The sequence below is a fragment of the Mesoplodon mirus genome, assembly GCF_964341445.2.
Source record: "Mesoplodon mirus genome assembly, chromosome: 5".
NCBI lineage: Eukaryota > Metazoa > Chordata > Mammalia > Artiodactyla > Ziphiidae > Mesoplodon > Mesoplodon mirus.
Genome location: NC_138980.1, coordinates 122037205 through 122063403, shown reverse-complemented (window position 1 = coordinate 122063403; position 26199 = coordinate 122037205). Strand labels below are relative to the sequence as shown.

General features: G+C 47.6%; 1 protein-coding gene across 2 annotated transcripts in view; it reads right to left on the bottom strand.

Annotated features, from left to right (window-relative positions):
- Positions 1-26199, bottom strand: part of LHFPL2 (LHFPL tetraspan subfamily member 2) — a 174174-nt gene that overhangs the window by 16608 nt on the left and 131367 nt on the right. For both annotated transcript variants that reach the window (XM_082620319.1, XM_082620320.1), the window contains exon 4: positions 6975-7620. In XM_082620319.1, coding sequence (XP_082476445.1) covers positions 6975-7404 — 430 coding nt within the window. In that variant the 5' untranslated portion in view covers positions 7405-7620. The remainder of the gene's footprint in view (positions 1-6974; positions 7621-26199) is intronic.

The following is a 26199-nucleotide window of genomic DNA, read 5'->3' as shown; positions in this document are numbered from 1 at the left end:
GCAAATTACTTCACTGGCAGTTTCTAAAACTTTAACTCTTACCCGTTAAAATGCATCCCAACAAACTAATTTAGTCAGATTATTCCTTCCCATGAGTTAGTGATAAAATTTTACTTTGCATTCCAAGTGAGAAGGTGTTTCCTAAACTGTTTCTATGCAACTGGAAGAACTTTAAAAACTATTTCTTGATAAATTATTCATCCAACATGTAGGATTAGAAAGAGCTCCTGTTTGACTCTAACCAAAATACACTTATAATTCAAAGTAAGCTGCCGCCCCCCCCACCAAAAATCAAATGAAGTGCATAGCAGAATAAAAGACACTTAAAAAATTTAGTTACTGAGCTCTGAAATTTTCAGGACAGTAAGTAAATTTCTTGCCTGCTCAAAGTTTTGGGGTCCAGATAATGTTAAATAATTCCTGCAACAAAGCAGGTGACATCTTTTCAACACTAGGGCCCTGAGGCTGGCCTCTCAACCCTGAACACATAGCCACTGAGTATTTTGGTTTGAAATTTTTAATATTGGCTTCATTTTCTCAACATGTGTATTTTAGGTTTCATCTGTACTGGGGGCTATCTTTTTTTTTTTTTTTTTTTTTTTTTTTTTTGCGGTACACGGGCCTCTCACTGCTGTGGCCTCTCCCATTGCGGAGCACAGGCTCCGGACGCGCAGGCTCAGTGGCCATGGCTCATGGGCCTAGCTGCTCCGCGGCATGTGGGATCTTCCCGGACCGGGGTACGAACCCGTGTCCCCTGCATCGGCAGGCGGACTCTCAACCACTGCGCCACCAGGGAAGCCCTGGGGGCTATCTTTTAATAAAAGAGATTGAGGGCCAATTAATAAAGCTACTGGGAAGCCTCTATACAACAACTGAACTCATAACTGTGGCTAACTGTGCCTGGGCACATAAGAGTGCACAGATTACTTCAGAAGTGACGTCAGGGCTTAGAAGAACACCACTGTTGCATTAAGTTCTTAAAACAGAGTGCCTGAACCACTTGTATAAATATTGAGAGCCATACTTAATGTGATGATTTGTTACTGGAATTGGAACATAGATCATCCAGGGCTCTGAGATTATTTGTCTACAATTAAGTGGTTACCATAGCAAAGTACTTTATTTGCATATCAACTGCATATTCTATCTGAATTTTAAGAGAGTTTGCAATTTTTGTCTAGATTTTCCAACTGATTCTTTAAAAAGAGATCCCAGTCCCTAGATTTACTCAAATTAATGCGTGCTTGGTCCACTTGCTCTTAGGCAGTAGTTCTGTTTTTCCTCTAATGATAAAGTTGAATTCTTTTGCTCCCTTTATATATGATGATATTTTGCTTTGTTTTTGCTTTTCTAGGGTACAGCTTCCAAAGCAATGACTCTCTAATATGGTTTTGGAGCAGAAACTCAAGAAATTGTAGACCTGAGTCTATAGGTCTTTGTATTTATCGGGCATCCAATAAAAGCTCCTTGGATTGAAATTTAATTCTGGCCTGCCTTATAACATTTTGGCATTCTTTAGTTTTCCACAAGGTTGAGGAATGAGTCAGGGGTACTCTTAAATTGACTCAGACATAGAACGGTTACATCTGACTTCTGGTGGAGGCGTTATCTGTCTGGAGAGCCAGAAATCCAGAGCCTCCTTTAGACAGCCAGAAGCTTCCAGTGCCTCATTCTAAGGAGAAGTAGGGGATGCTCCCTCTACTTCCCTCATGTCTTTTCTTTGAAGTCGGGCAACCAAGGTCACACTACCTTCTCAGAGAAAGCAAGGTGAATTTTTCAGGTGTCAAATGGGGCCAGGTCTCTGAAAGAGTCAGGAATCTCTTCCCCTCTCCCCACGTTCCCCAAGTCCTATTCTTACTTCTCTCCTCTCCAGTGACCGACGTGGTCACCGGGAGTGAACAGGTAGGGCATGGGATAAGGCAAAACGGATGCTGCGACCAGGCTGAGTCGTGGTTATCTTTCACCCTCTGAAAAATGGCAATGAGAATGCCAAGACCCAGAAAGCAGTCATGGTGTATCTCACATGCCCACCCTGACTTCCCCACGCGTGCCAGACTACGACAAAGCAATTCTACACACAGCAGAAACAAAACCCTCCACTTCTCTTCTAAGATCCTTCTTTTATTCCTGTCCCTTTCTTTTTTTCATACTGTTCTCCTTCACCCTCAATCATTGCTCACTTCTAAGAAAACTGAGTCTGCACAGCAGGCCCTAAGCCCCTGCTGCAGAGAGCGATGCCAGTGAGCATGGATGGCGCCACGGTGATCTATCCAGTCAGACTAGTGGGGCAGCTCGCTGAGGCCATCCTGCTGGGCTGAACGCGGTGTAGACAGACAGAGGGCTACAGGGACTAGACAGCGTGAGAGCCAGCCAGACACGAAGCAGCACAGAGCCGGCGAGGCAGGACTGGAGGACAGTAGGCAGCCAGGCCAGAAGCTCACACGCTAGTCCAAGCCTCGTGGCAACCCCAGGGGAACAGCCCGGGCCAGCAGCAGTGGGCCAACTCCTGAGCTCACTGCCGTGGCCCCGTCCCAGACCTGAGTCACTGGGGATTCCGCGGACTTCTAAGGGGGCCCTACATGCGTTTCCAAACCCAAACTGCTTGACGCTGTCATGGAAAACCTGGATCTTTGCATTCTACGCTTTCACTGTGGACCACATCCAGGTCACAGCCTAAGGAAGGCAGCTGGCGAAAACGACCCTGCTGGCTGATTCCCCAGCTTTTGTAATGAATCCCAGAGGGCTATGAACTGACGTGTGTTTCTGGCTCTACCAAGTCCCGGACGAGTTCTCACCCAGTGAAGACCAATCAGCCTGTGATTTAGTCTGCAAGGGGAGCCTGAGAAGCCACCTGCAATCAGGACTCAACCGCTAGAAGCTGCCTCCAGAAAGGAAAGGATGGAGAACGTACAGGTCAGGGGAAGAGGAGTGAGAGGAAGAAGCTCTTTGTTTTCCTGTCAATTCAGCTTTTAAAAAAAAGCCTGAGGACACCCAGAGGCCCATAGGAGCCACAGGACTGCTCTGTGCTCTTCAGTCCCAAAAAGACAGGCTATTAAGGGGCCAGGAATGGCACTTTACAGTGTAGTTAACATTTGGTTTCGACAGAATAAGATCAGTTCTAAGGACCCTATTCCTTAGAATGCAGCAATTGTAGGGAACACAAAAGAAGGTACTAAAACCTGCCCAAAAAGCATAAATACTTTAATCATCACCATATAGCTACTACCACTTACTATTTACTATGTGTGCTTAAAAGCCTTTCTCATATATTATCTAATTTAATCCTCAAAACAACCCTGAGGTATGTACTACTATTATACCCGTTTTCCAAGTAAGAAAACTGAGGCTTAGAGATGAGGCAGACTGGTTAACATTTCACAGACACCTTAAGGTGAGGTCAGCGCTGATCCAGAGCCAGATGAGGTTTGAGCTCTAACTGCTGCTGAGAGCGCCTACTGAACAGCCAGGGCATTTGTACATGAGCATTTCAGAAGTGTCAGCTGGGTGCCTACCATTAGGTAAGGCCTTGAAGGCGAATCCTGCTATCTGAATTAGCTTAATGGTCAATAGTTGTATTTTCATTTTTTTTTTTAAGTAACCCAAATTTTGAGATTTCCACTGAGGTAGCAGATTCTTTTATACCCGACTTCTAAAATCAAAATACTAAGATTTTGATGGTTTTTGTTATACTATGGACAGTGACAACCATGCGAACCTGTGGCCTTTAAGATTAGGCATAGTAAAAGCATACTAGATAGCCTGTAATTCGTCACCCAGTTACATTTTACAAAAATGTCATTTTTGCCAATGCGAGTTGTAAGAACAAACACAATCTGAGTATCTTTCTGAAGGATCCTTTCGTTGCTTTGGCAACAGTCTCCTTTCCCACCATTTGTTTCAATGTCAAACGGATCCAGAGTTGAGAGAAGGGTTGTGGGGAGAGCAGAGACTGATGCTCACAGCTGCAGCAAGTCCTTGGCTGAGGCTGGGGCTGACCAGATGCTCTTAGAGACCAGCCAAGAGGAGAGAAAGCAAGTCAGCTGCTTCAGACACCCAGGGGGCAACTCTCTTAAGCCATAGATTCAAGGGCCATGGCTGCCACTGATGCTGGCTTGAACTGTCTGGTGGAGACCTCTACTATTGGAGAAAGAGCCCACTAGGCATCCCTCAAAGATGTGCCCCTCATCCCCTCCCCAACATGAGGGAGCCAGCTGACCAGCGTTCAGTCCATCCTTCCAATGATTTCTTCTCAGAGGGGTGCTGCTGGGCTGGGAGGTGAGGAGAATCCACTTTCCTGTATTTCAGTTCTTAGCCTTAGATCAGTGGCCCCTTAGAGAGGCAGAATCTGACTGTACAGGAATCTCTGCCTCTGGCCAACTTTTAGCAATTTCAGACGTTTTGAAATGCCATATGTATGCATGGGGAACATACGTGAAAGGGGATGAGGAGAAAAATTTCTTTTAGAAAAATCAAGACTTTGGAGAGACAGATGACCAACAGCCCAGCATCTTGGGTGTGCTACTGCTCCCTTCTCCCCAGCCCTTCTTCCTAGAGGCCTGAGGCAGAGAGAAAGAGAAAAGTCAAGAATAACTCACTGGAGTGTATGAATAATACCTAAAATATGTACTCATCTCTGTGCCAAAATGAACACTCTAGCCATTTATGTGAAATAGCAAACAAGAGCACCAGAAGACTTGTTGGACTAATCCACATTCTTAGAGACTAAATTCACTGGAGTAACACCTTATTAAAAACTGCATGTAAACAGTCTTTGAGACTGAAAGACATCTATAATTTTCTGCAAACTGATTGCAAAAGACCGATTGTGGTGGTATGGCCCAAGATGTCCCACCCTACTGTAAATGGCCAGTCCTTTGCTGGAAAGCACTAAGTTTCTCAAGATGAAAAGCATTCCTAGGGATGACAAACCAGGAGTCTCATCTGCATACCAGCATATTGACAAAACTCATAATAAAAGCATGAAGTCATCGAAGATAAGCAAATAAAATATAGTCAGGGCAAACTGAGCAAAAATACGCCTCTCTGGTGAACCAGGACTCTTCAACAGGATTAATTATTTGTGTAAACTGGCTTCCCTTCATCTACATGTTTATTTTGACTTTTCAAAAGCTTTAGTAACACTTTGGTAACACTCCTCAACAAGGTGTAAGATACACATGCCCCCGAGGCACTGTGTGCCTGGGGGGGGATAAAGTAGAGGCCTTTCTTTGACAAGAAAAAGATGAACCAGGATGGAAACCTACCTTAATGAACATTTCTCGGAAGTGAAAATCCAAGCTTAGGGGATGAACTGCAGATTTGAGAAGTGAATCAAAAGGGGGACAATGAGCTTCACAGAATCAAAACTCTAAGATAGGATCATATTTTCCAATCTCCCTATCTTTCAGAAGAGGAATGCCAAGATCCACAGAATTGGTGCATTTATCTCAAGTGAAACTGCAAGTTAGTAGCAAAGCTGAAAATCAGAATCCTGGCCTCCCAAATTCCGTGAGTGCCTATGAGTGCCTGGGTCTCTCATGGTACGGCTGATCCTGGCAGATAAAGAGATGAGGGGTCCTGAGATCTGTCACGAGTATATCCCCCATTGAAACAGAGCATGACTGTGAAGCACATCCTCTGTCATTTCTCTGAGCCCATTACCCTCTCCCCCACATACACACATGGGGCCCCCTAAGGTTTGAGAAACAGAAAACATCATCTTATCAGCTGTTTGGAAAAAAAACTGCTGTTTGACCTGTTTGTTTGGAAGCCAGCCCTGCTGAGCTCAAGAGTTTGCTATAAGGCAGGCAAGAGCTAATTCATTCGAGGTCTGCTTCTTTACAGGCCTGGATGCCAGGCTCAGTGCTTATCTCCATTGTCAGCAGCCCCGTGAACACAGCTACAGGATGTGCCCTTCAATGAGGGTTCTAAGTGGATTGCTGTTTCTCCTGTTAGAGTTCAGATTAATAAATACCTTGGTTGTGGTTGTTTAAAAAGTGAATTTTTTTCCTGAGAATCAAAGCAAGAGTCTATTCCTCTGCTTCCTGAGGATGTCTTCAAACTCTGTGGAGGGGGAGTACTGTGGCTGTGTGTGTGTGTGTGTGTGTGTGTGTGTGTGTGTGTGTTTCTGCTGCTCAGAACAAGTCCCTTGAGCGTGGACAGACGGATACCCTCTTGGTTCCAGATCCACTTTTCAACTCCACATGGGACAGCCTATGAAAATGCGAGCGGCCATGGAAGTTTTCTTGGAGCTCACGGCCTCCCCTCTGGGATCCCCGTAAAGTGCTCATACTTTTCTTTCCACTGATTTCTAACAAGCTCATTAGTGAGAAACTCCCAGAAAGTGGAACAGTTAGTTTGTAATTTCTGATCTGAGTGCACAGAACATTCTGACAATTGTCTCCAGGAGACAGACAATTTAAACCAGAACATTATTAAACACAGAGCAGCTGATACTAATTCCCTTCCAGCCAGCTTCTTCGCCTGCGAAAGCTGAAATCATCCTGGGGCCGGGGATGGGGCCGAGGACGGGGCCGAGAGTGGGTGGCAGCACCAGGCTCACTGCCTGTGAATGAACGCCCCACGCTCACGCTCATCCCAGCACACAGGGCCCGCTGCTGGGGGGCCTCACACACCGCAGTTCTTCCCTGGACGCACGACGCGCAAAGCATGCTGTTAATTTAATGGGAAAAGCAAAAAGTAGGAGTAGTTACTCAAACAAAACCCAGCAACGTAGAACCCGAGGAAATAAGCAAGGAAGAGCAGGCCAGAGCAGAGAACAGACACTTCCTTCACTTCAGGGGAGTGACGCAGGGAAAGGGAGCGATGAGGGCAGCGCGCGCCTGCTGCCTGGAACCGGACAGAAGACCGTCCTCCTCAAGTGTGGCAGCAAATGAACGAGCAGTGAGGGTGCTGCACACACGCACGAGCACACACATGGCTCTCAGGCTCCCTCGCCCTCCGCGCACGCCTACCTGCAATTCCTTGCAGCAGCCCGCAGACGTTGAAAATACTTTTCTTCATGATGCTCTGCACACACATGGTGAAGACGGACACCAGGGCCACCATGCAGAGAATGAAGATGCCCACGGCTAAGAAAATAGCGGTGGCCTGCCAGAAGCCGCTGGCGATCTCTCCGAAGGTCTCGGCGTAGGGCCCGCACAGCGTCTCCCGCTGGAAGTGCTGCACGCCGGGGTTCCGGATGCAGCGGGCGTAGATGCCCAGCGTGGGGTGGTGGGGCTCTAGGGAGCCTCCGCCCTGCTCGCTGGGCTCGGCGCTGCCGCGGGGCTTGGCTTTTCCAATCAGCCAGTCTGCGCTCATGAAGGCAATGAGCTCGGCAAACGCCACCACAATACTCAGGAGGGTCCAGAGCATCGAGCGACAGGTGACAATGACATGACACATATTGATGTTCGAGGCGTCAGGAGTCGGGAGGCCACGGGGTGAACTGTACAGGCGAGCCCGGCGGGCGGTGGGGAAGGCGCGGGAAGGAGGCTCAGGCGCTCCGGGCCGGCAGTGGCCGCTGCTCGGGGGCTCCCTCGTCCCGGCGGCGTCGTGGGGCAGCGCTCTCCGGGGCTGTCATGCTGCCATGTCACAGCTCCGCGCGGCCGCAAGCCTCACCTACGGAGGAGAGAGAGGGGAGGAGAGCGGTTAGCGGCGCTGGCCCCGCCCCCGCCGCCTGCCCGCCCGGCCGCCTGCACTCCGGCCGGTGCTCAGACCCCGGTGCGCGCCCGCGGCACGGCTGCCCCACGCCCTGCGCAGCCCTGCCCGGCGGCGCCCCTCGTGCCCACAGAACCTTGCCCCGGCGAATCCTGCGCCCCCGCCAACACGCCGCCGTCCTCGGCGGTGTCGGCTGGTGTTTTTGTTTCAAGGTCTCCCTCACTGCGCTCTCAGAGGCGTCTGTGGTTACCCTTATCTCTCGGCAGCACGACAGAGGGGCCCATGCCAGTCCCTGCACCCACCCGGGGGCACGCTGTGCATGGGGTTCCTGCCCCAGCTGCATGCTCTTGGGACGTGGCTCCTGCTCTATTATATCTTATTAGAAAAAGTCCAAGAGCACAGGGATCCAGACAGATGAAGATATGACTGCCAGTGAACTACATCAACGGACTGCCTGCATTTTTTTTAAAGTTTACAGGACTCTTTGCCTGCTGTTTTGGTGTTAGATGAGCTAAGTTAGAAAAACTTGCATCAAAACTTTTTGCTTAACAGTAGAGAGTAGTAACACCCAACTTTATTTCCTGGGAATCAAATTACTAGCAGAGACAAAGGAGGGAGTATTTGCTTCAGAGGTAAATGAGAATTTAAAAGGAAAACAATGACACGACAAATAATAAAACTTTGCCACCCAAACTTATTTTTCATCCATTTCTCACAGGGTGATTTTTAGACAAAATGAACTACACAAGTTAAAATACAAAGAAGAAAAATAAAGCTCCAAGAAGAACTGATGACTTACTCACTTGGGGAAATTATTCAAAACAGAGGCATTAATGACCATTGACTAAGTATCATTACCACTGAGGGGACTTGTTGACAACAGAGACATGCCTGTGAAGAATGCGTCCCTTGAACTGTCCCAGTTCATCACATGTGCCTCTCTGCCTGAGCTTAGATTCACCCCAGGTCTGAAACTCAACATGCGCATTGTTTCTCATCTCACAAGGACTCATTCTGTTCCCAAGGACAAACGGCTTCATTACCAGAGGGCTCTAACAGCTTAAACCCCCTTCAGGGAGGCCTGAACCCTGAAATGGGCCGCAGGGCTCCTCCTCACAGCCCCATTTACTGCGCGCCTCCCCCCCGCCCCGAGCCCACCAAGGTCAGGAAGAATCGCACAGCTCACATCTGACATCTGGGCACATGGCTCTGTTCTGAATGGTTAGATCTTATTAACTGAGGTCATGTCAACTCCCCAAGGACTACAAAGAGCCTCATGGCATGTGGGCAATGGTTGGGCAGGGAGTTACGGAAGAGGGAGGGAAGTGGGGAAAGAAGGGAGTGGGTGTCACAGCTTCTCCACCATGCTGGCTAACATCCTAGTTAGAGGTGATTACTTACCTTATAAAACAGTGTATTTAACAATCCTCACATGACTGCACTTATACAAGATGCTATATTGCAAAATTAGCTAGTGCAAAGCTAGGAACAGAGGAACTTAACCATCATGGGTGTGTGTGTGGGGGCACTGGGGAAGGGAGAGGTGGTGTGCTGCATGCAAGGGTTTTGGTGTTCATCAAGTCTGGGCTCCAAATCTAGCTCCACCACAGACTGGCCATATTGGCATCTAACTTCTCAGAACCTTAGCTTTCAGCTGCCTCATGGACACATGAAGAAAAAAGGGTACCCTGCCTCACAATATTGTTGGGAGAAATAAGCAACATCCTGTGAAAGCACTTCGCACAGTGCCTGGCATAGTAGGTGCTTAGTAAATATCAACTCCTTTGCCTCAGAAGCTTTTCCCCTAACATGGATGACACTGGTCGGACAACTGTTTAACCAAGGGAAGTGCACCGTGGATAACAGAAACTTGGCCGTTAAAAGATTAAGCAGAGGCTATTTAGAGATGGATGAGGTCACTCATGTCTAAAGCTTCCCTGGTGGGCTTTGAGGGTGAGGTCCTGGTCTTACTTCCTGTTTCCCTACTGCCTAACACAGCTGACAAGCTCAGCTGGGGAAAATAAATTAGCCTCAGGCCAGAAGTATAACCTACTCCCACTCACTCACTCTCACCTCCCCCACCCCCCAATATTACCAAAGAGAAATGCCTTTTGAGTAAAACGTTACCAATACAAAAGAGCTTTGGAGGAGGCTGTGTATAATGAAAGTGATCATTCTAAATGAGAACAAGCAAACAAGCTAGGATGACTCCCGGGAGGACGCCCCACCCCATGCAAGCTGGGCCCACCCACCAGACTTACAAACACTTTCAATCTACAGGTGGAGAGTCTGCTTGTTAGGAGAGAATGAGGCTCTGCAAGATCTTCCCACTTGATTAGAAAAAGCCAGTTTACTGATGGGCCCAGGTGCTCTGAATCCCTGCTGCCCCTCTACTGTTTAATGGCAATTTTTCAGTATGAATAGAAAACCTCTACAGAGTTGTCCTCTTGCAGAACCTCAGACTCTGCTACAACCTCTCAGGTGACTTGGATCTTGATGAATATGCGAAGGGTATACTGTTCTGGTCAGCAAGCTCACCTCAGAGTCAGGGATGCAATTAGGGTGCAACTTCTAAAGAGAAAGGATGTGAAACTTCAGGAGAAGGGGAGATGGCACATTCAGGCTTAGCAAAATGGTTCATGCCAAATTTGAGGCAAGATTATTTAGGGACCCCTGTGCTTAAATTCAGAAAGTAGGGTCGTCCGTCCATCTGTACTGAAACAATTCCCCCCTCCACTATACCAGATTCTCACATCCACACCAGAGTGGCTGGAATGACGCCTTCATTTTTCTGTTTGCAACAGGGAGATAAGATGTTTTGGTCTTGCCAGCAGATCTGCTAATTACCACTATTAGAGGAACAGCCACAATATGCAAGGCTGACTGACAAAAACTGGCTTTCCTCAGCATCCAAGAAAAGCCCTCGGGTCCGTGGGATAGGGGAAAATCTGGAAGTGCAGCAAGGGGCTTCTACCGTGCTCTGTACTCTGGTCAAATGCCCGTTTGGCCATAGCAGATGTGCACGGAAAGTCACGTACTGAGACAACATCCACATCATGGGAAGACAGATCCCTGTCACAGATTTTGTTAACCCGGGGATTCAGCACAGGGCTCCTTAGCACCACCCTGCTGTTCACTGTGATTCCCACTCCTCCAAAGATCCTGTAGTAAGACCAGACCCTTGTTGACATTCCATGTAAACATTTTCTCTCTGTGGACCACTAAATACACATCCCCTCCAGGACACCTGGCTTTCCTACCCCATCCCTGACGGATAATGTGGACAGCCCTCTGACTTTCAGAAAAAGATGCTATGATTGTCACGAAGGTCCACAGAGGAAAGCCTCTTAGCAAGAAATAAGGAAAAAAACCAAAACAAACGAGACTCCTACAGAAACCTAGGGTAATTAATATACCACAGTCAGAATACAAAGCCAGGAGGAGTGACAAATGGTTGGTCCATGGGAGTCGTCATACATAGCTCTCCAAAGAGCCCTAATATTTAAAAGAAGGGGGAGGTGTGAGCAGAGCTGACACCTCTGAACGGGGTCCTTTCCTTGGCAGCTTCGTGCTGTCAGTGCAAGCGGAAGAGAGTGCGTGTGAGGCAGACCCGCCCAGCACCAGCTGACGAGGAGATCACCCCATTGCCAGTACCCTTTCCTCAGGGATAAACCCCTCCGCTCCATCCCACCTCTGACTCTACGGGCAAACCCTCAAGCTGTGCTTCTCAACCGGGGGCGACTGTGCCCCTCCCGCCTTGCAGGGGACACCTGGCAATGTCTGGAGACATTTTCGGTTGTCACAACTTGGAGTAGGGAGGGGTGCTACTCGTATGTAGCGAGCAGAGGCCAAGGGTGCTGCTAACAGCGGCCCTCCCGCAGCAGAGCAAGTCGGGCCGTGGAGGGTGACAGCCCCGCTCTGGGGCCTTCCTGCAGTCTTCACATTTGTAGGTGCAACTTAAAACAGAGCTCGAAAATCCCCACACTTTAGAAAGGTCTGCTCTAATGAGCAAGTCATGTTCTATCATCTGGATGGACAAGCACAGTATTCACTAAATTAAGTACACTTGCAGCCGTTTTTCTGCAAAATTCTTTTAAGGTCCAAGCTAATCTGTATGTCCAAGATGTCAGGCTGACAGGATGTGGAATCCAACTTGCCAGAGTTGACAGAACCTTGACCCTGCCTCTCCCGGGGTCCTGGCAGTTTTTCTGGACCACAAACGAAAATCAGCTTTTGCTTTCAGTAATCTCTACTCTACGAATGGCAAAATGGGGCTTCTCGAAACTGCAAGTTTGGTCACATCGCCTTTATTTCTCTCGAATTCTCCTTCTCCAGAGTTGGGCTGGCCACTCAGTACGTGCTCAGGTGGCCTTGGCCACTGCAAATGTCAGGGAATCTCAAGGAACTTACCAAGTAGACCTAAGTAATTTCAGGCATTCCAGTTATTACCTGACCCCAGCTTGGCTCCCCTCTGCAAGATGCTTCTCTCTCCCACTGAACCCAGAGGTGGTTTCAGCTGCCTGGTGGCCCCTCCAGAGAAGTGAAGCTTCCACTCTCCAGAACACCTCAGCAAGCCTCTTTTTTCTGGGTCTGATCACTCGCTGAGGAGCCGCTCACTGTCAAGTTTGTTTTTTAATTCACCAGTCCTGGCAGGTCACATGTGTCTTCCTTGATGCCCACTCCAACTCCTCTGTATCCAATCAATTTGCTGTCTGAGCACACATTTCTAGAGGGATCATTTTTATACTCTGTCCTGAGGCATCAGCAACCAGGGACAACAGGTCCACCTGTCTGGTCCTATTTTCTAAATGATCCATTCTTTAAGATTTCTCAAGCCCACTTACACATTATTGATTTATTGATTTATTGATTTGGCTGTGTCAGGTCTTATTTCCGTCATGTGGGATCTTCATTGCGACATGTGGGATCCTTCGCTGCGGCACGTGGGCTTCTCTAGTCGCAGCTTGTGGGCTTCTCTCTAATTGTGGTGAGTGGGCTCCAGAGCGTGTGGGCTCAGTAGTTGCGGGGCGCAGATGTAGTTGCCCCGCGGCAAGTGGGATCTTATTTCCCCAACCAGGGATCGAACCCGCATCCCTTGCATTGGAAGGCGGATTCTTTTTTTTTTTTTTTTTTTTTTCGGTATGCGGGCCTCTCACTGCTGTGGCCTCTCCCGTTGCGGAGCACAGGCTCCGGATGCGCAGGCCCAGCGGCCATGGCTCACGGGCCCAGCCGCTCCGCGGCATATGGGATCCTCCCAGACCGGGGCACGAACCCGTATCCCCTGCATCGGCAGGCGGACTCTCAACCACTGCGCCACCAGGGAGGCCCGGAAGGCGGATTCTTAACCACTGGACCACCAGGGAAGTCCCCCACTTACACATTTTATAACTTCTTTTCTTTCTACAAACGTCATCATCTAAAAATCTGCAGGAGGCAAGTCTTCCTTTATGTGTCTTTCTGTTTCTGTCCAACAGGAAAGACTGAAGAACCAACTTCCATGGTGGGCACCAAGGTGTGACTCAGCACAGACACTGCTAGCCAGGGCCCACATGCCTATGCCCTGTACGCACTGTGTGGGGTGTCAAAGGTTTCGGGTTTGCTGAAGCGGAATTACAACTTGAGCTTCAAGAGATGCCTTTTAATGTTACTGTTTTACATGATTTTAAACAGAAGGTATTTTTCATATTCATAATGAATTCTGGCAAAATATAAGCCATTACGTGAGCCTCACTAGTATTTTCAGGATCAATAAGAAAGCAGAGAGTTTTAATGGACAAAAGTAACACAGGGTGGAAAACGAAAAACTTATAAGACCTTACACGTAAAAATCAAGATACTTCCTGCTTCGTGAACTCCCTGGTGTCATAGAGGGGGACTTCAAATGCCCTCTGTTTAGTGACCCAACTCTGAGAATTAATAACCCTTGTGGACAGCTGGGCAGCCTGCCCCAGCACTGGGGAGCACGGATGTTCATTCTTACAGCAACTGCAGGCTTTCTTGTCCCTTCTGCACAGAGGCAGAAAGAATTGCTGCTTGTTCACAAGATACAAGGCCATCAGCCAGGTTCCCCTCCAGCAGCTTAAGAAGGCCCAAACACGATGAGTGGAGAGGATTATGCCACCTGTTACTCTGAGCCTCTCACACAAACCCATAAAACACCAAGTAAACTCAAGAATCAACTAGAACAAAAGTCCCTTCCTGACTGGAAGCTTCTGGGAAAGCTCTTGTGAAAGACTGTATTACACTTTCAAATATTCTGTCTCTTCTTTGAGGAAGATGATATTTTTCCACCCCATCAACATCAGACCTGACCACGGGACTTGTTCAGCCAATCCAACATGGGCAGAAGTGACACATGCCACTTCTGGGCAGAAGAGCTTAGGAGCTGGTGCTTTGTTGTCCAGCTCTCTTCCCACTCCCATGAAATCAGAAAAATCCCAGACAGAGATCTCTCCATCCGCCTGGGTCCCTGACAACATGAAGCAGAGGCATAGCCGGCCCTTGACGGACATGCAGTGTGGGTGAAAAAACCCAACCTCTGTTGCTGCCGATGCTGAGATTTTAGGGTCACGGCACGACCTAACCTCCTCTGAGGGCTGAGCTCCTGGCAGAGCCAGTGCCTTTGCATCCTGTCTTTGGCGTTGGGATACATTCCACTCCACCATCCCCTACGACAGACACGGCGAAGAACTGCTTGAAATTTAACAACAATAAAATTCATCTAGTGAGACACATGAAAGCTTGGCAACTATCTCAGAAACATTCACTGTACAACTCACTGAGGTAAACTGCTTTGATAAAAACTTTACTTTCTTAATATACTTATTTTAGGGTTAATGAATGGAAGTGCTAAGAAAGAAGAAAAAGTCCCAATTGAGTAAATGAGGACATCAGCAGTGACTCTGAGAGTGACAGCTGGAAGAATCGCTTCCCACATCAGGCGCTTCTCCGAGCCTCTTTCCAAAGAGTCCTGACTCACTCGGAGCTGCCTCGGCTTTCCTTCTATTTCTTCCATCCTGGGATGGCTCCAGCTACCTTGTGCAGCCGCCAGCTAGGATGGCAACTAGGAAGTGTGCTTCTAACGAACACAAGAAGAGAGCTCTCAGTTCTGCCTGGAGGGAGGCTCAGCCAGACCAGCAGCGCAGAAGACACGTCCAGGGCCAGCTGGTACCAGGTGTCAGACCAGGACACAGGTGCAGGGCTGCCCAGGGGCCTGTCTCCAATGGGCATCAGGTCAGGTCTTTCCAAGGAATGGAGCCCACAGGGCTGGAGTGAGGGTATCCACAAACCAAGGGGGCAAGAGACCACGGACGAGGGCAGTGGGGATGACTGAAGCCCTGGGCCTCTGGCTGCAAACAAGAAGTAACGACAGCTCAGGATGCAGGGCAGTAAATGCGGAGAGAATGAAAAGCTGAGCCCATGGGGCATGAGGTGGAAGAAGCAAGTCACAGGCAGACAAAGGGCCGTGACCACACTTTTAACTGGTTTCAGGTCATCTCCACCATGAGAATCCAAATATTCCCTCCAGGAATACAGTCATTTCAGAGATGAAGGAGAAAAACATAGCATTAGGGTGAAAGCTGGTGGCTTCCGTGAAGAAAACGTTCATCAGCACATGAGAACACCTGTCACTTTAAAAATACAGTTGTTTTAAGTTAGGTATTGCCTCCTTTTGAACCAAGTCTGTGTATACAGACACAGACACACACAGACGCGTGCACACACACACACACACATATGTGGTATCATCTTATAAACTCAAAAATTAGTAGTAGACAAAAATGTTAATCTGGAAATAGTCACAGGTAGTTAAAGAATGGCAAAAACGTTTTTCTTTCCTTGTATCTCTACTGGCCCTGAAAACCTGACCCAATTAGTGCTACTGACAGAAGAAACGCGAGTGGTTAATGTTCAAGTTGGGCCTTAGTGCCAAGGTTCCAAGCAGCCGTTAAGGAGGTGACGGGTGTGAGCGTGAGCGCAGCGGAAACCTCATCCCAACGTGGCCCAGGGGACAGGCCAGCTGCATGACTCACAGAGAGGGGTGCCAGCCCAAACCCCAAGCCAGGAACTTCCTGGAGGGCATAGGGCAGGAGCAGCTCACAACAGCAGCAACCTTCACCCAGAATCCCATCAAGACAAACACCACAAGGATTGCACTGCCATCGGATTTACCTGCAAAGCTCTCAGCAGAGTGACGCATTTCTAATTACCCACTAAAGGATATTATCAGTGAAACGGGCCTAATGATGTAAGATAACCCGCATCCTTAAAAACCAGGACCTAATTCGGGATTTACCCAGGGACCAAGACAATGCTAGCCATTGCTCACTTTAAAAAAAAAAACAGGGCTTCCCTGGTGGCGCAGTGCTTGAGAGTCCACCTGCCGAGGCAGGGAACACGAGTTCGTGCCCCTGGTCCGGGAAGATCCCACATGCCGCGGAGCGGCTGGGCCCGTGAGCCATGGCCACTGAGCCTGCGCGTCCGGAGCCTGTGCTCCGCAACGGGAGAGGCCACAACAGTGAGAGGCCCACGTACCACAAAAAACAAACAAACAAACAAACAAACACAACACCTTCTATATTCTCACTGAGGTCACTTCCATTTCTAACCAACATTGCTAAGCAGTAGTGGTATTTTAGAAAGTTTTTGAATGATTTAAAGTAAAGGGCCAAAGTTTATTGTAGGCTGGTTCATATTTCTAAAAGCATCACTGAAATGTTCAAACTCACTGTTTTTATTATTTCACTCACACCGACGCTGGTCTTTCACAACCAAAGGTACAACTTGCAGACTTACGTCTGAACTGCCCTGTCTTGTGTCCACAGTACACACTTCCTGAAAGCCAGTGAGCTCAGAGAAGGATCTGGAAACAGCCTAAGGCTTTATGTATTGAACACACAAGCAATAAAGAACAAAATGCACAAGTGGATATTCACAAACATGGCTCTTCATTCATGCATCAAAAATTTCCCCTCAAAAAAAAAAAAAAAAATTTCCCCTCTTTAGTGCCTTACTTCTCTCAAATATTTAAGACCCATGAAATACCGTGTGATGAGGAATGCACACACACATACAGACACACATTCACACGCATTTGTAATGTTAGATGTTTTTAACATCTAAAAAGTCAGCAGGACAGATTTGTATGCTGCATCCATGCCCAGTTCATTAAACACTATCCATCTCAGTGATTTCACAGCCAGATATCAAGCCACCCAGTGTTTTTCAACTTTCCCTAATGAGAATGCCAAATTCAAAACCATAGACAGGTTTAAACTTCCTTCATTTATTAACTAGAGGAATTCCCCAGACATTTAGGATTCAAACTGTGTTTTGAAAACAGATGAGCTTAAGTGTAGTTCCCAAAGGGATGCACACTCTTCGAGGAAAAGCAAGTTCAACATGGAGCTGCCAGCAGCTTCGGGACCATCCTTAAAGGCAGGCAAGGCCTCGGCCTGCATTACTGAACTGGCCTAAGGACTCAGGAATGTGCCAGGTGGGAGGAGGCGGCCCAGTGAGCTTTTCTCACTGCAGCTCAGATGAAGTCAGTGCAGACTCAAAGTTCAAGCCGGTCACAGAAAACCCCATTGTGGAAATTTGAACTCTTGTCCTTGTTCATAGGATCCAAGACTCTTTCTGGGAACAGGGACTTACTGTTACAGCTTCTAACAATAGCACGGCCTCGTAAACAGAGATGAACTCAGAAGAAGAGAGTACAGATCAGAAGACCAGGCCACTTAAAAATGAAAGCAACAGTGCTGGAAAGACTAGGAATACAAACGGCTTTAGGTTCACTTCCCTGAGACATCCCAACCACTTGTTCCCCACCTTCTCACCTGTAAGGGCTGCTAAGCGAGGTGGGCAAAGAGGGACCTGTCCCAGTTTACGCACGTGTCCAGTGCCCTGGACTCCAGGTGCCGCTGTGGGCACCTCCCTTTGAACCCTCATGGCTCAGAAACAGAAAGGTGCTTGGCAAGGGAGCCCCAGGCAATCAGGGGAGGGGAAAAATAAGACTGTGTTTTGGTTAGGTAAGAACAAGGAGCACCCTGGGGTGCTGACACATATTTCTCTGAGGTGGTTGGAGCTAACAGACTTCGTTACAGCAAACATTTCCCACGGCTCTGATGACCACAGGCCTCGGGAGAAGACACCCACATGTGGCAGAGAAAGGCCCTTTCTCCACATCCCACGTGCCAACCCACCATGAGCAGGGTGGCTGATCATTCTGGGTGCCAGCAGAAAACGTGGGCAGGACAATGTTTGGGGAAAGGCCTCTCAGGCTCACGCACAGGATGAAGGTGTGCTCAAAAGTCACCCTCCCAAGGTTGCTACCAAACCCACTGCTCCACCCTTCCAGCCAATGAGCACACCCAGAAAGGCAGCCTCGGGCAGAGGGGGGCGGGTGATTCAGTCTGGAGCCAGACTTTCTGGATTTGAATTCTGGTTCTACCACTTCCTAGGCGGTCACCTTGGGCCCAAATGTGGCTCTGTACCTCAGTTCCTATATCTATAAAATGGGGATACGAATAGAACCTACCACACAGGAGTGTTGTGAAGATCAACTAAGTTAGAGTAAGTAACAAGCTTAGAACAGTGCTTGCTGGATGGTAAGTACTCCAGGCAGGTGGAGTACACTTTCTCGAGCAGGATCCAGCATCCCCAGCCCCAAATCCCACATCAACAAGGCCACTTCCGACGTCACACCATGGCATTCCTTTCTCCATTTAGATCTTCCTGTTTTAGGGCCCACCTGGCATATGAGTAATTAGCCTCACCATCAAATATCAATCTTCTCCAGGTAAAAAGAGTTCTACAGCACAAAGGATACAAATGGATACAAAAAGGATACAAAAGACCTATTTCAACGCTATCACCCTGGCTGTACCTTTACCTCTGTATCTTTGAACAATGACGTGGAGGTGTTCAAAGTGTCTATCCCAAAGGGTGTTGCAAGGATTAAAAATCCTGCATGTAAAGCAAGGTATAATCTGAAGTACTCAACAGGTAGTAGGAATCATCACTATTACCATATTTGGTCAACATTTATTTTCATGCTCTTGGTGGGCTGTCTCCACACAGCCACAAAAAATCACCTTCTACTATCAATATCCTTCTATAGACTGAAGCTCATCAAATGGCAAAGTCATAGGTGGGAACAAAAACACTAGACAGGAAGCAGGGGAACACGGGCTCTGGTCTAGGCTGTTGGCTAATGGTGTGTGACCACATGCAGCATCCTTAGCTGCTCTGGCTTCAGGGTCTCAGGTAGAAAGTGTGTGGGGGGGTGTTGGAGCTGCAGATCACCACTGTCAGTTCTAGCTCCCAAACTCAGTCATTTCAAGAACATGACCACCCTTGTCATCTTCTCCCAGACCAGGGGCTCCCCCTGGAGCAGGTGGCTTTCTAAGTCCTGTGGCTCCGGTTGCAGGGGAGAAAGACACATTTATGAGAAGTGCCAAGTGCAGAGGCAGAAGAGAAGGTGCATCTGAGCACGGGGAGCTGTCCAAGGGTCCCGGTCAGAGGGCGCGGGCTAGACTGGCTCCCTCTTATCCTCCCCTTTCTCCTCTGGGGAGGGAGAACCCACCTGTAACCGTTCATTTCCAGGTGCAGAGTGTCTCTCTCATTCTTGGAACCACAGCAGAGCAGTCCCCACTCCAGTCTTCGGGTAACAACTAAAAACGAGGTCCTCTCTATCCTTAGCTTCACATATGGAGCCAGCAATGAAAGAACCCTTACTTGGTTCTGAAAAACCCATGGTTATAAAGAGAGTCCTTCATTTCTTAGATACGTTAGCTTCTGTTCTAGACAAGTACAATGATTGCTTATAAGGAATTTCATAGCCATACGCCAAAGGACATGATAGAATACAAAGTTTTGATCACTGTTTAAAGTATCTATATTTTGGCTTCCTGTTTATTGCAAGAAGGGTGCCAACTGATTAACAAAGGCATCTGAGTACAAGTTCTCCAGCTGGAGATGCCAACAACATGAGAGACTCCTTTTTAAGTGCTTTGGTTGCAGGCAGAATCAAGTCATATCCCTTTTATTTCAAAACATAAACTGTATGAAACTGTCCAATAAAATTAATGTTTGCTGCTATTTATTCTCTGTTCCTTGGTGAATTATTAAAGTCAAGCAGTGCAATTCTCCTATTAGTTATAAATGGCCCCAGAAGGCTGTTTTGCATCCATCGAGGGGCACTTATTTCTGATAAGTATTCTTATTAATGATATAATAAAATGTCTTGTTTTGTTATGATCATTTGAAATAATTCAAATGATGTTTAAAAATCCAACACTCCAACCCAACAGCCTGGTGATGAAGCTGCTGAGCTGACATAAATTTAAAGCAATTTTCAATTTTCCTTGGTACTATCAGTGAGATCATGGATAGAATTTTAAAAACTTTTTTTTTTTTAAATTTTGGTCTCAGTGGTGTCAAAGGCAATATTTTACCAAGGTTCGGTAAAACTGATCTGATTACAATGATAATCACAGATAGCAAAGGCCTGGGTGGGAGAGGTTCTGGTAAGACAAATTATTTGGCGGTCAACCACACAGATCCTAAATTGCAGACATGGGCTGCGAGAAGAAAGCTACGTCAACAAGAACACCACTCACAAACACGCCCAGTTTCACTTCTCCTAACTTCCTGATCTTTGTCCCAAACTGCCTTTTAGCGGAGGTGGCCATTCACAAAAGCAAGGGCTGAACTGTATTCAGCCTCTGTGATACGGGCAAGAAGAAAAGCGCAGCCCTTCTAAGGCCACTCTGTGTAGGTGACTAACGAGCTGATGACTGAGGTGTGCACACACAGACGCACCTCCCACCCCCGCCAAGAAGCCAAGAGCTCAGAGGCTTCAAAGAACAGAAGCAACGGACTGCTGCGGTTCTGGGTGACTGCACCAATTCTGCAAAAATAGCTCTTACTTTTCCCAGGACCCAGAATATTTGATTTCTGGATTTTTCCTCTGTTCTTATCTCATTAAATCCCACCCTTCTTTGAAAATAATGCTCATAAAACATCTGCTGAAACTAAAGCACTTATAAAGGAGTCACATATTGTGGGCTTCCCAAACTGGAGAATTTCTATTAATGTGTATTGTTGACCTTTGTTTATCACGGTGATTAGCAACTGCTAACTTTTATTGAATTAGGCACTGAAGCTCTAAAGAGGTAAGACAAGGTAAGTGCCCTTGTCCAAGATCTGACAGTCCAAGGTGTGTAGGGGACACACTGGGTAATGGGAGGGGAGGGAGAGGGACAACACAAAGATACTCCTACTGGCCTCATGGAAACGTCATTAAAGTTGGAATCAGGAAACAGAGACTTAAGACAGACCAAGGCAAAGTGGAGCGTGACTAGCCACTGAGAAGTGTGCTGTGGTGGGTAGGGCAGTACTAGATAATGGAGAACACTGAGGAAAACAAAATAAGGTTTTATTAGGAGTATTATAATTGGGAAGTAAATCTATCGTTAGTTCAAACGGGAGAGTCGCAGCTGGGGTGGGGAAAGGTTGGAATTTTTCTGTTTCTGTTGGATAACCCTGGATGGTGGCATAAAAACACTTCTTAAAAGAAACCTAAAGGGCTGGATCATGCTGACATTGCTTATGCTCTGAGCAAAACAGAAGTGGCTGATAACCCTCACATTTTTTTGGTGTAAGTAGAAATGATGGCTGAAAGGGTGAATGACAGTTAATCCAGGCATATCTGCTAGCTATTTAGTATGATGAATTTTAAACAGAAGAATGAAAATTAACCTTATTTTCTAACAGTCCCTTTACCCAAATTCACTTTTTTTTTTTTTTTTTAAATTTATGGCTGAGTTGGGTCTTCGTTGCTGAGCACAGGCATTCTCTAGTTGCAGTGAGCAGGGGCTACTCTTCATTGCGGTGCGTGGGCTTCTCATTGCAGTGGCTTCTTTTGTTGCGGAGTGCGGGCTCTAGAGTGCAGGCTCGGTAGTTGTGGCTCGCAGGCTCTACAGCGCAGGCTCAGTAGTTGTGGTGTGTGGGCTTAGTTGTGGTGCGTGGGCTTAGCTGCTCGGCTGCATGTAGGATCTTCCCGGACCAGGGGTTGAACCTATGTGCCCCTGCATTGGCAGGCGGATTCTTAACCATTGCGCCACCAGAGAAGTCCCCAAATTCACTTTTTAACTTACAGGATTATTTGTGAACTTTTTATAATGATTTCAAGGAACTCGGATGGCCTTTAAGTGAGTCTGGCTTTCTAATCCAAATTCGATCAAGAAAGAAACTCCCAGGACACACAGAGTTCGACAGCTTTAAGAGATAAACACGCTCCTGACATGAAGCCCAGATGGTTTTAGGAGGCTGGTGTGCTTTGCCCTCTTCTGCCTCTGTTTCAGAGCGTGGTATCTTCTGGTCCTTAAAAAACGCTGCTAGTGAAACTCTTTATCATTCATAGAAATAGTCTGTACTGGATAGAGTAAATATGTATTAACTCGGCTCAGGAAAAAAATAAATGACCACTCTAGGGGAAGAGTCTGTGAGTATAAAGTGTGATCCCCAAAAGGAATTTGCAACCCTTTTTTCAAGCCGTCCCTTCCCACTAAATTCTCTCTCAGTTCCTGACCACGTGGGACCTTTTCAGGAGAGGAAGGAAGGGGGCTCCGATGGATGTGGTTAAGAAAACTATAAGTTTTTCATTTTATGTAAGACATTCAATGGCTATGGGAACCCTAATTTCCTCATCAGAAACAAAGCAAAGTTGAAGCAGGCTGGCTGGTAGTATTCATTCCTCAGAAACCATATGATCTCATTTCTGAGAGTGAAGATCACATTCACATACAGTGACTTCTGAAGTCTGTTCACGTGCCTGGTTTAGAACCAGTGCTGTGACACCAAAATGATGACCCCCCCTCCTCAAAGGGGTCACAGGCCGGCGGGGCGACAGCGAAGTCAGCGGGTGGGCCCAGCACAGAGCAGTTGGTGCTATGGAAGCAGTCAAGAGGGGCGCCCTGTTCTGCCTGGAAGCAGAGAAGGCCATGGGGACAAGTGCTGAGCACATGGCCTGTCAGGGTCAAGGTCATCCCTCGAAGCCGGCGGGGGTGGGGTGGGGGGTGGGGAGCAGAAATGTGGCAGGAGGAGAGAGCAGGAGCCATCCTGGGAGGGACTGGATAGGTCATGTTTGGGATTTCTCTCTTTTTTTAATTTATTTATTTGTTTTTTTATTTTTGGCTGTATTGAGTCTTCATTGCGGTGCGCAGGCTTCTCATTGTGGTGGCTTCTCTCGTTGTGGAGCACGGGCTCTAGGCGTGAGGGCCTCAGTAGTTGTGGCACTCAGGCTCAGTTGCTCCGCGGCATGTGGGATCTTCCCAGCCCAGGGCTTAACTCGTGTCCCCTGCATTGGCAGGTGGATTCTTAACCACTGCGCCACTAGGGAAGCCCATGTTTGGGATTTCTGAACTCTGTTTTATACGTTATGATGAGGGGCCCCTATAGTATTTTCAGCATAAAAGTGACAAAATTCGACTTGCATTTTAGAAAACTCATCTCTAGGATACCTGTGATGGAAGAAATATTCACATACTGAGGCATGGGGAAGTCATTCTGGCTTATACATCATTTAACTCGAATTTTATGCTAACTAAAACAGCCTGCTGGTGGTCTATCAAACATACATTGTACATCTGCTTGAATTATTAAAGAAAAGGGCACATTGACCAGAAGTAAAGAATGTCGATGTTAAAAATAAAGATTAAATGCCTCTCCTCCTGGGATGCCAATGCTGGTATTCCTTCCGTGATAAGACTCCCTTCCCAGATGCCAAGGCCATACTGACTCGCTGTGTACATACTGATGTTTTTTTTGGCTTTTCTTTTAAAATCCTGAAGGAATGTATCTCTGACTTGTTTGATGCTCTTTGTTCTGACAAGAGAAAAAAAAAAAAACTGTGCTGAAAACCATGCTTCTCCAGAGCAGTTCCTCGGGGTTACCTGAGAGACTGTGGGGCTAATCTCCTCAGTGTAGCTCAAATAAAACTCTTTCCCATTCCTGTTACAGACTGTTTGTCGATTATTTCTGTGGACACTTTCGAGGGTTAAGCAAGTAACGGATGGAATAAACCTGTCCCGAGTGAGTGTCTGCGTGTGCCCCTTGCACACGTGCATGCAGAGCTGCACCAGAGCTGCGCACAGGCTCAGTGGGAGCTGGGGACCACCAGGTTTGTTCAACGGGGGCAGCGGCCCCCTCCATCCAGCGGATTGCTGCCTGTGACGTAGAAAGGGGCACATGTTTAGCGCCAGGAAGGCCAGTTAGGAAGCTCTGGCAGGGATCCAAGCAAGGAAGGGTAAGGGCCAGAACTACTGCACTGGAGGGGGCAGGTTCGAGAAATGTTTAGGAGGGGCCGTAAGACTCAGAGAGTAACTGGACCTGGAGGCTACTGGGGAGAGGAGTCAAGGAGGACTCCCAGATTTCTGTACAGCTACTTGAATGTTTCCATTCCCTGGAGTAGGAATATGGGAGGAGGGACATGTTGGGTGAGATCACGAGTCTAGTCCGGGTGGAGAAGAACTTGAGGTCTGTGCGGACGTACACGAGGCACTGGGAGCTCTGGGGTCTTCGGCCGTAAGGGCTGCAAAGGGCATGGATGAGATCTCCCAAGTGACGCTGTTTAGTAAGAAGACAGGAGGAACAGGACGTACCCTGGGTATAGGAGAAAACTGCCAAAGGGATGGAGGAGCAGGCCAACGGGGAAGATAGAGGGGACCACGTGTCCTGGAAGGCAAGGCGGAGGGAGATGGGCGCGGGTCCCCGAGGTCCGCAGAGACCAGGGCCTACAGGGCCATTCATGACCCAGGAAACACAGAATCCTAAAAAGAGGTAACGAGGGCTTCCCTGGTGGCGCAGTGGTTGAGAGTCCGCCTGACGATGCAGGGGACACGGGTTCGTGCCCCGGTCCGGGAGGATCCCACATGCCGCGGAGCGGCTGGGCCCGTGAGCCATGGCCGCTGAGCCTGCGCGTGCGCAGCCTGTGCTCCGCAACGGGGGAGGCCACAACAGTGAGAGGCCCGCGTACCGCAAAAAAAAAAAAAAAAGAGGTAACGAGACGGCTAAGCAGGAGCCGGTCAGTCTCACTGTGGCCTGAGATACACTTCAAAATGCTGTGCACTGCATTTTAGCTGATCCTCAATTTCCCAGCCCCAGGCATTTAATTAAATGCAAAAAAAGTCCCAAGGAGTACCTTATCTGAGGAGTCATTACAATAAACAGGCAGTTAGCACAAGGTCAAGATGAGGACGAATGTGAACAATACAGTGCTTCGAGGCTGCTGGGGGCGTGAGGAGGGGTGCTGGGGAAGGAAACGGGCCGGACAATGCACAGATGTGGACGTTTTCGCTGCCAGGAGTATCAGACAAACAGGAAGACCTTAAACTTCTCCAACTGGGAACGCTCAGTTTTGCCTGCTGAGCAGAGGGGTTGAGCACATGGCTGGAACACAGAAACAGAAGGTTGTGATTAAGGCTGCGAGGACTGCTCCACCCGGAACCTGCAGGCAGCCTATGCCCCGCAGACCCTGCTCCCCAAGCCTGCGCCCTCCCCGGCTGGTCTATGGGGCTTTGCGCACATGGCCTGTGGGACCACAGGAGCCTCACACACGCGTGAGACCCAAACGAGGCCAGGACACAAAATTTCACAATTTTAAAACTTTTTGCTGACATCTAGCAGAGAATTTACATGTACGAAGCCTCTCAGTGGGAACCAAAGAAAAACTCTGATGTAATTATCCACATGGCATGCACTGCTCCGATAACCAAATCACAACGGAGGTATAGGAACTGTTAGCCACCTTTTTGCATTTCCAAAGTTAGGAAGTTCACAAAACGTAAACAGTTATATATATTTTCTCCCTATTGAGAAATTTTAAAATACTTTTTAAAACTATACAAACGAGGAATATTTCTTTCTTTTTTTTTTTTTTAAGTCTCCAATTGCTATTGCCAAAAAACTGAGCTTTTCTATCTCCCGAGGAATATTTCTTGAAATAACTAAAGTTTCAGAACATCACCTGGTTGGTATCCCTTAACCATTAAACACAAATGGTCTGCTCTATCTATAACAGGGTTTTTCAACACTAGCATTTTTGACATTTGGGGCTGGATAATTCTTTGTCCTGTAGTTGGAGGATGTTTAGCAGCATCCCTAGCCTTTTCCCACTACATGCCAGTAGTATTCTCCTAGTTGTGACAACAAAAAATGTCTTTAGATGTTGCCATATGTCCCTGAAAGACAATTCTGCCCTAGAAGGTACCCACTTGTGGTTAAGGCACAGGACGTAGACTGAGATGAGATTCAAGTCCTGGCAAATGGCATATACTAGCAGAATAAAGCTGGGCAAGTAACTAACTTCCCTGTGCATCAATTTCCCCAGCTGCAAAATAGGGATAATACTATCTACTTCATGAGATTGATGAAGATTAAATGGGAAAATTAATGTCAAATACTTGGTACAGAGCCTGACACACAGTAAGCTTTTAGTAAATGGCAGCAATGATACTGTTAAAAAAGAAAGTTGTAGTC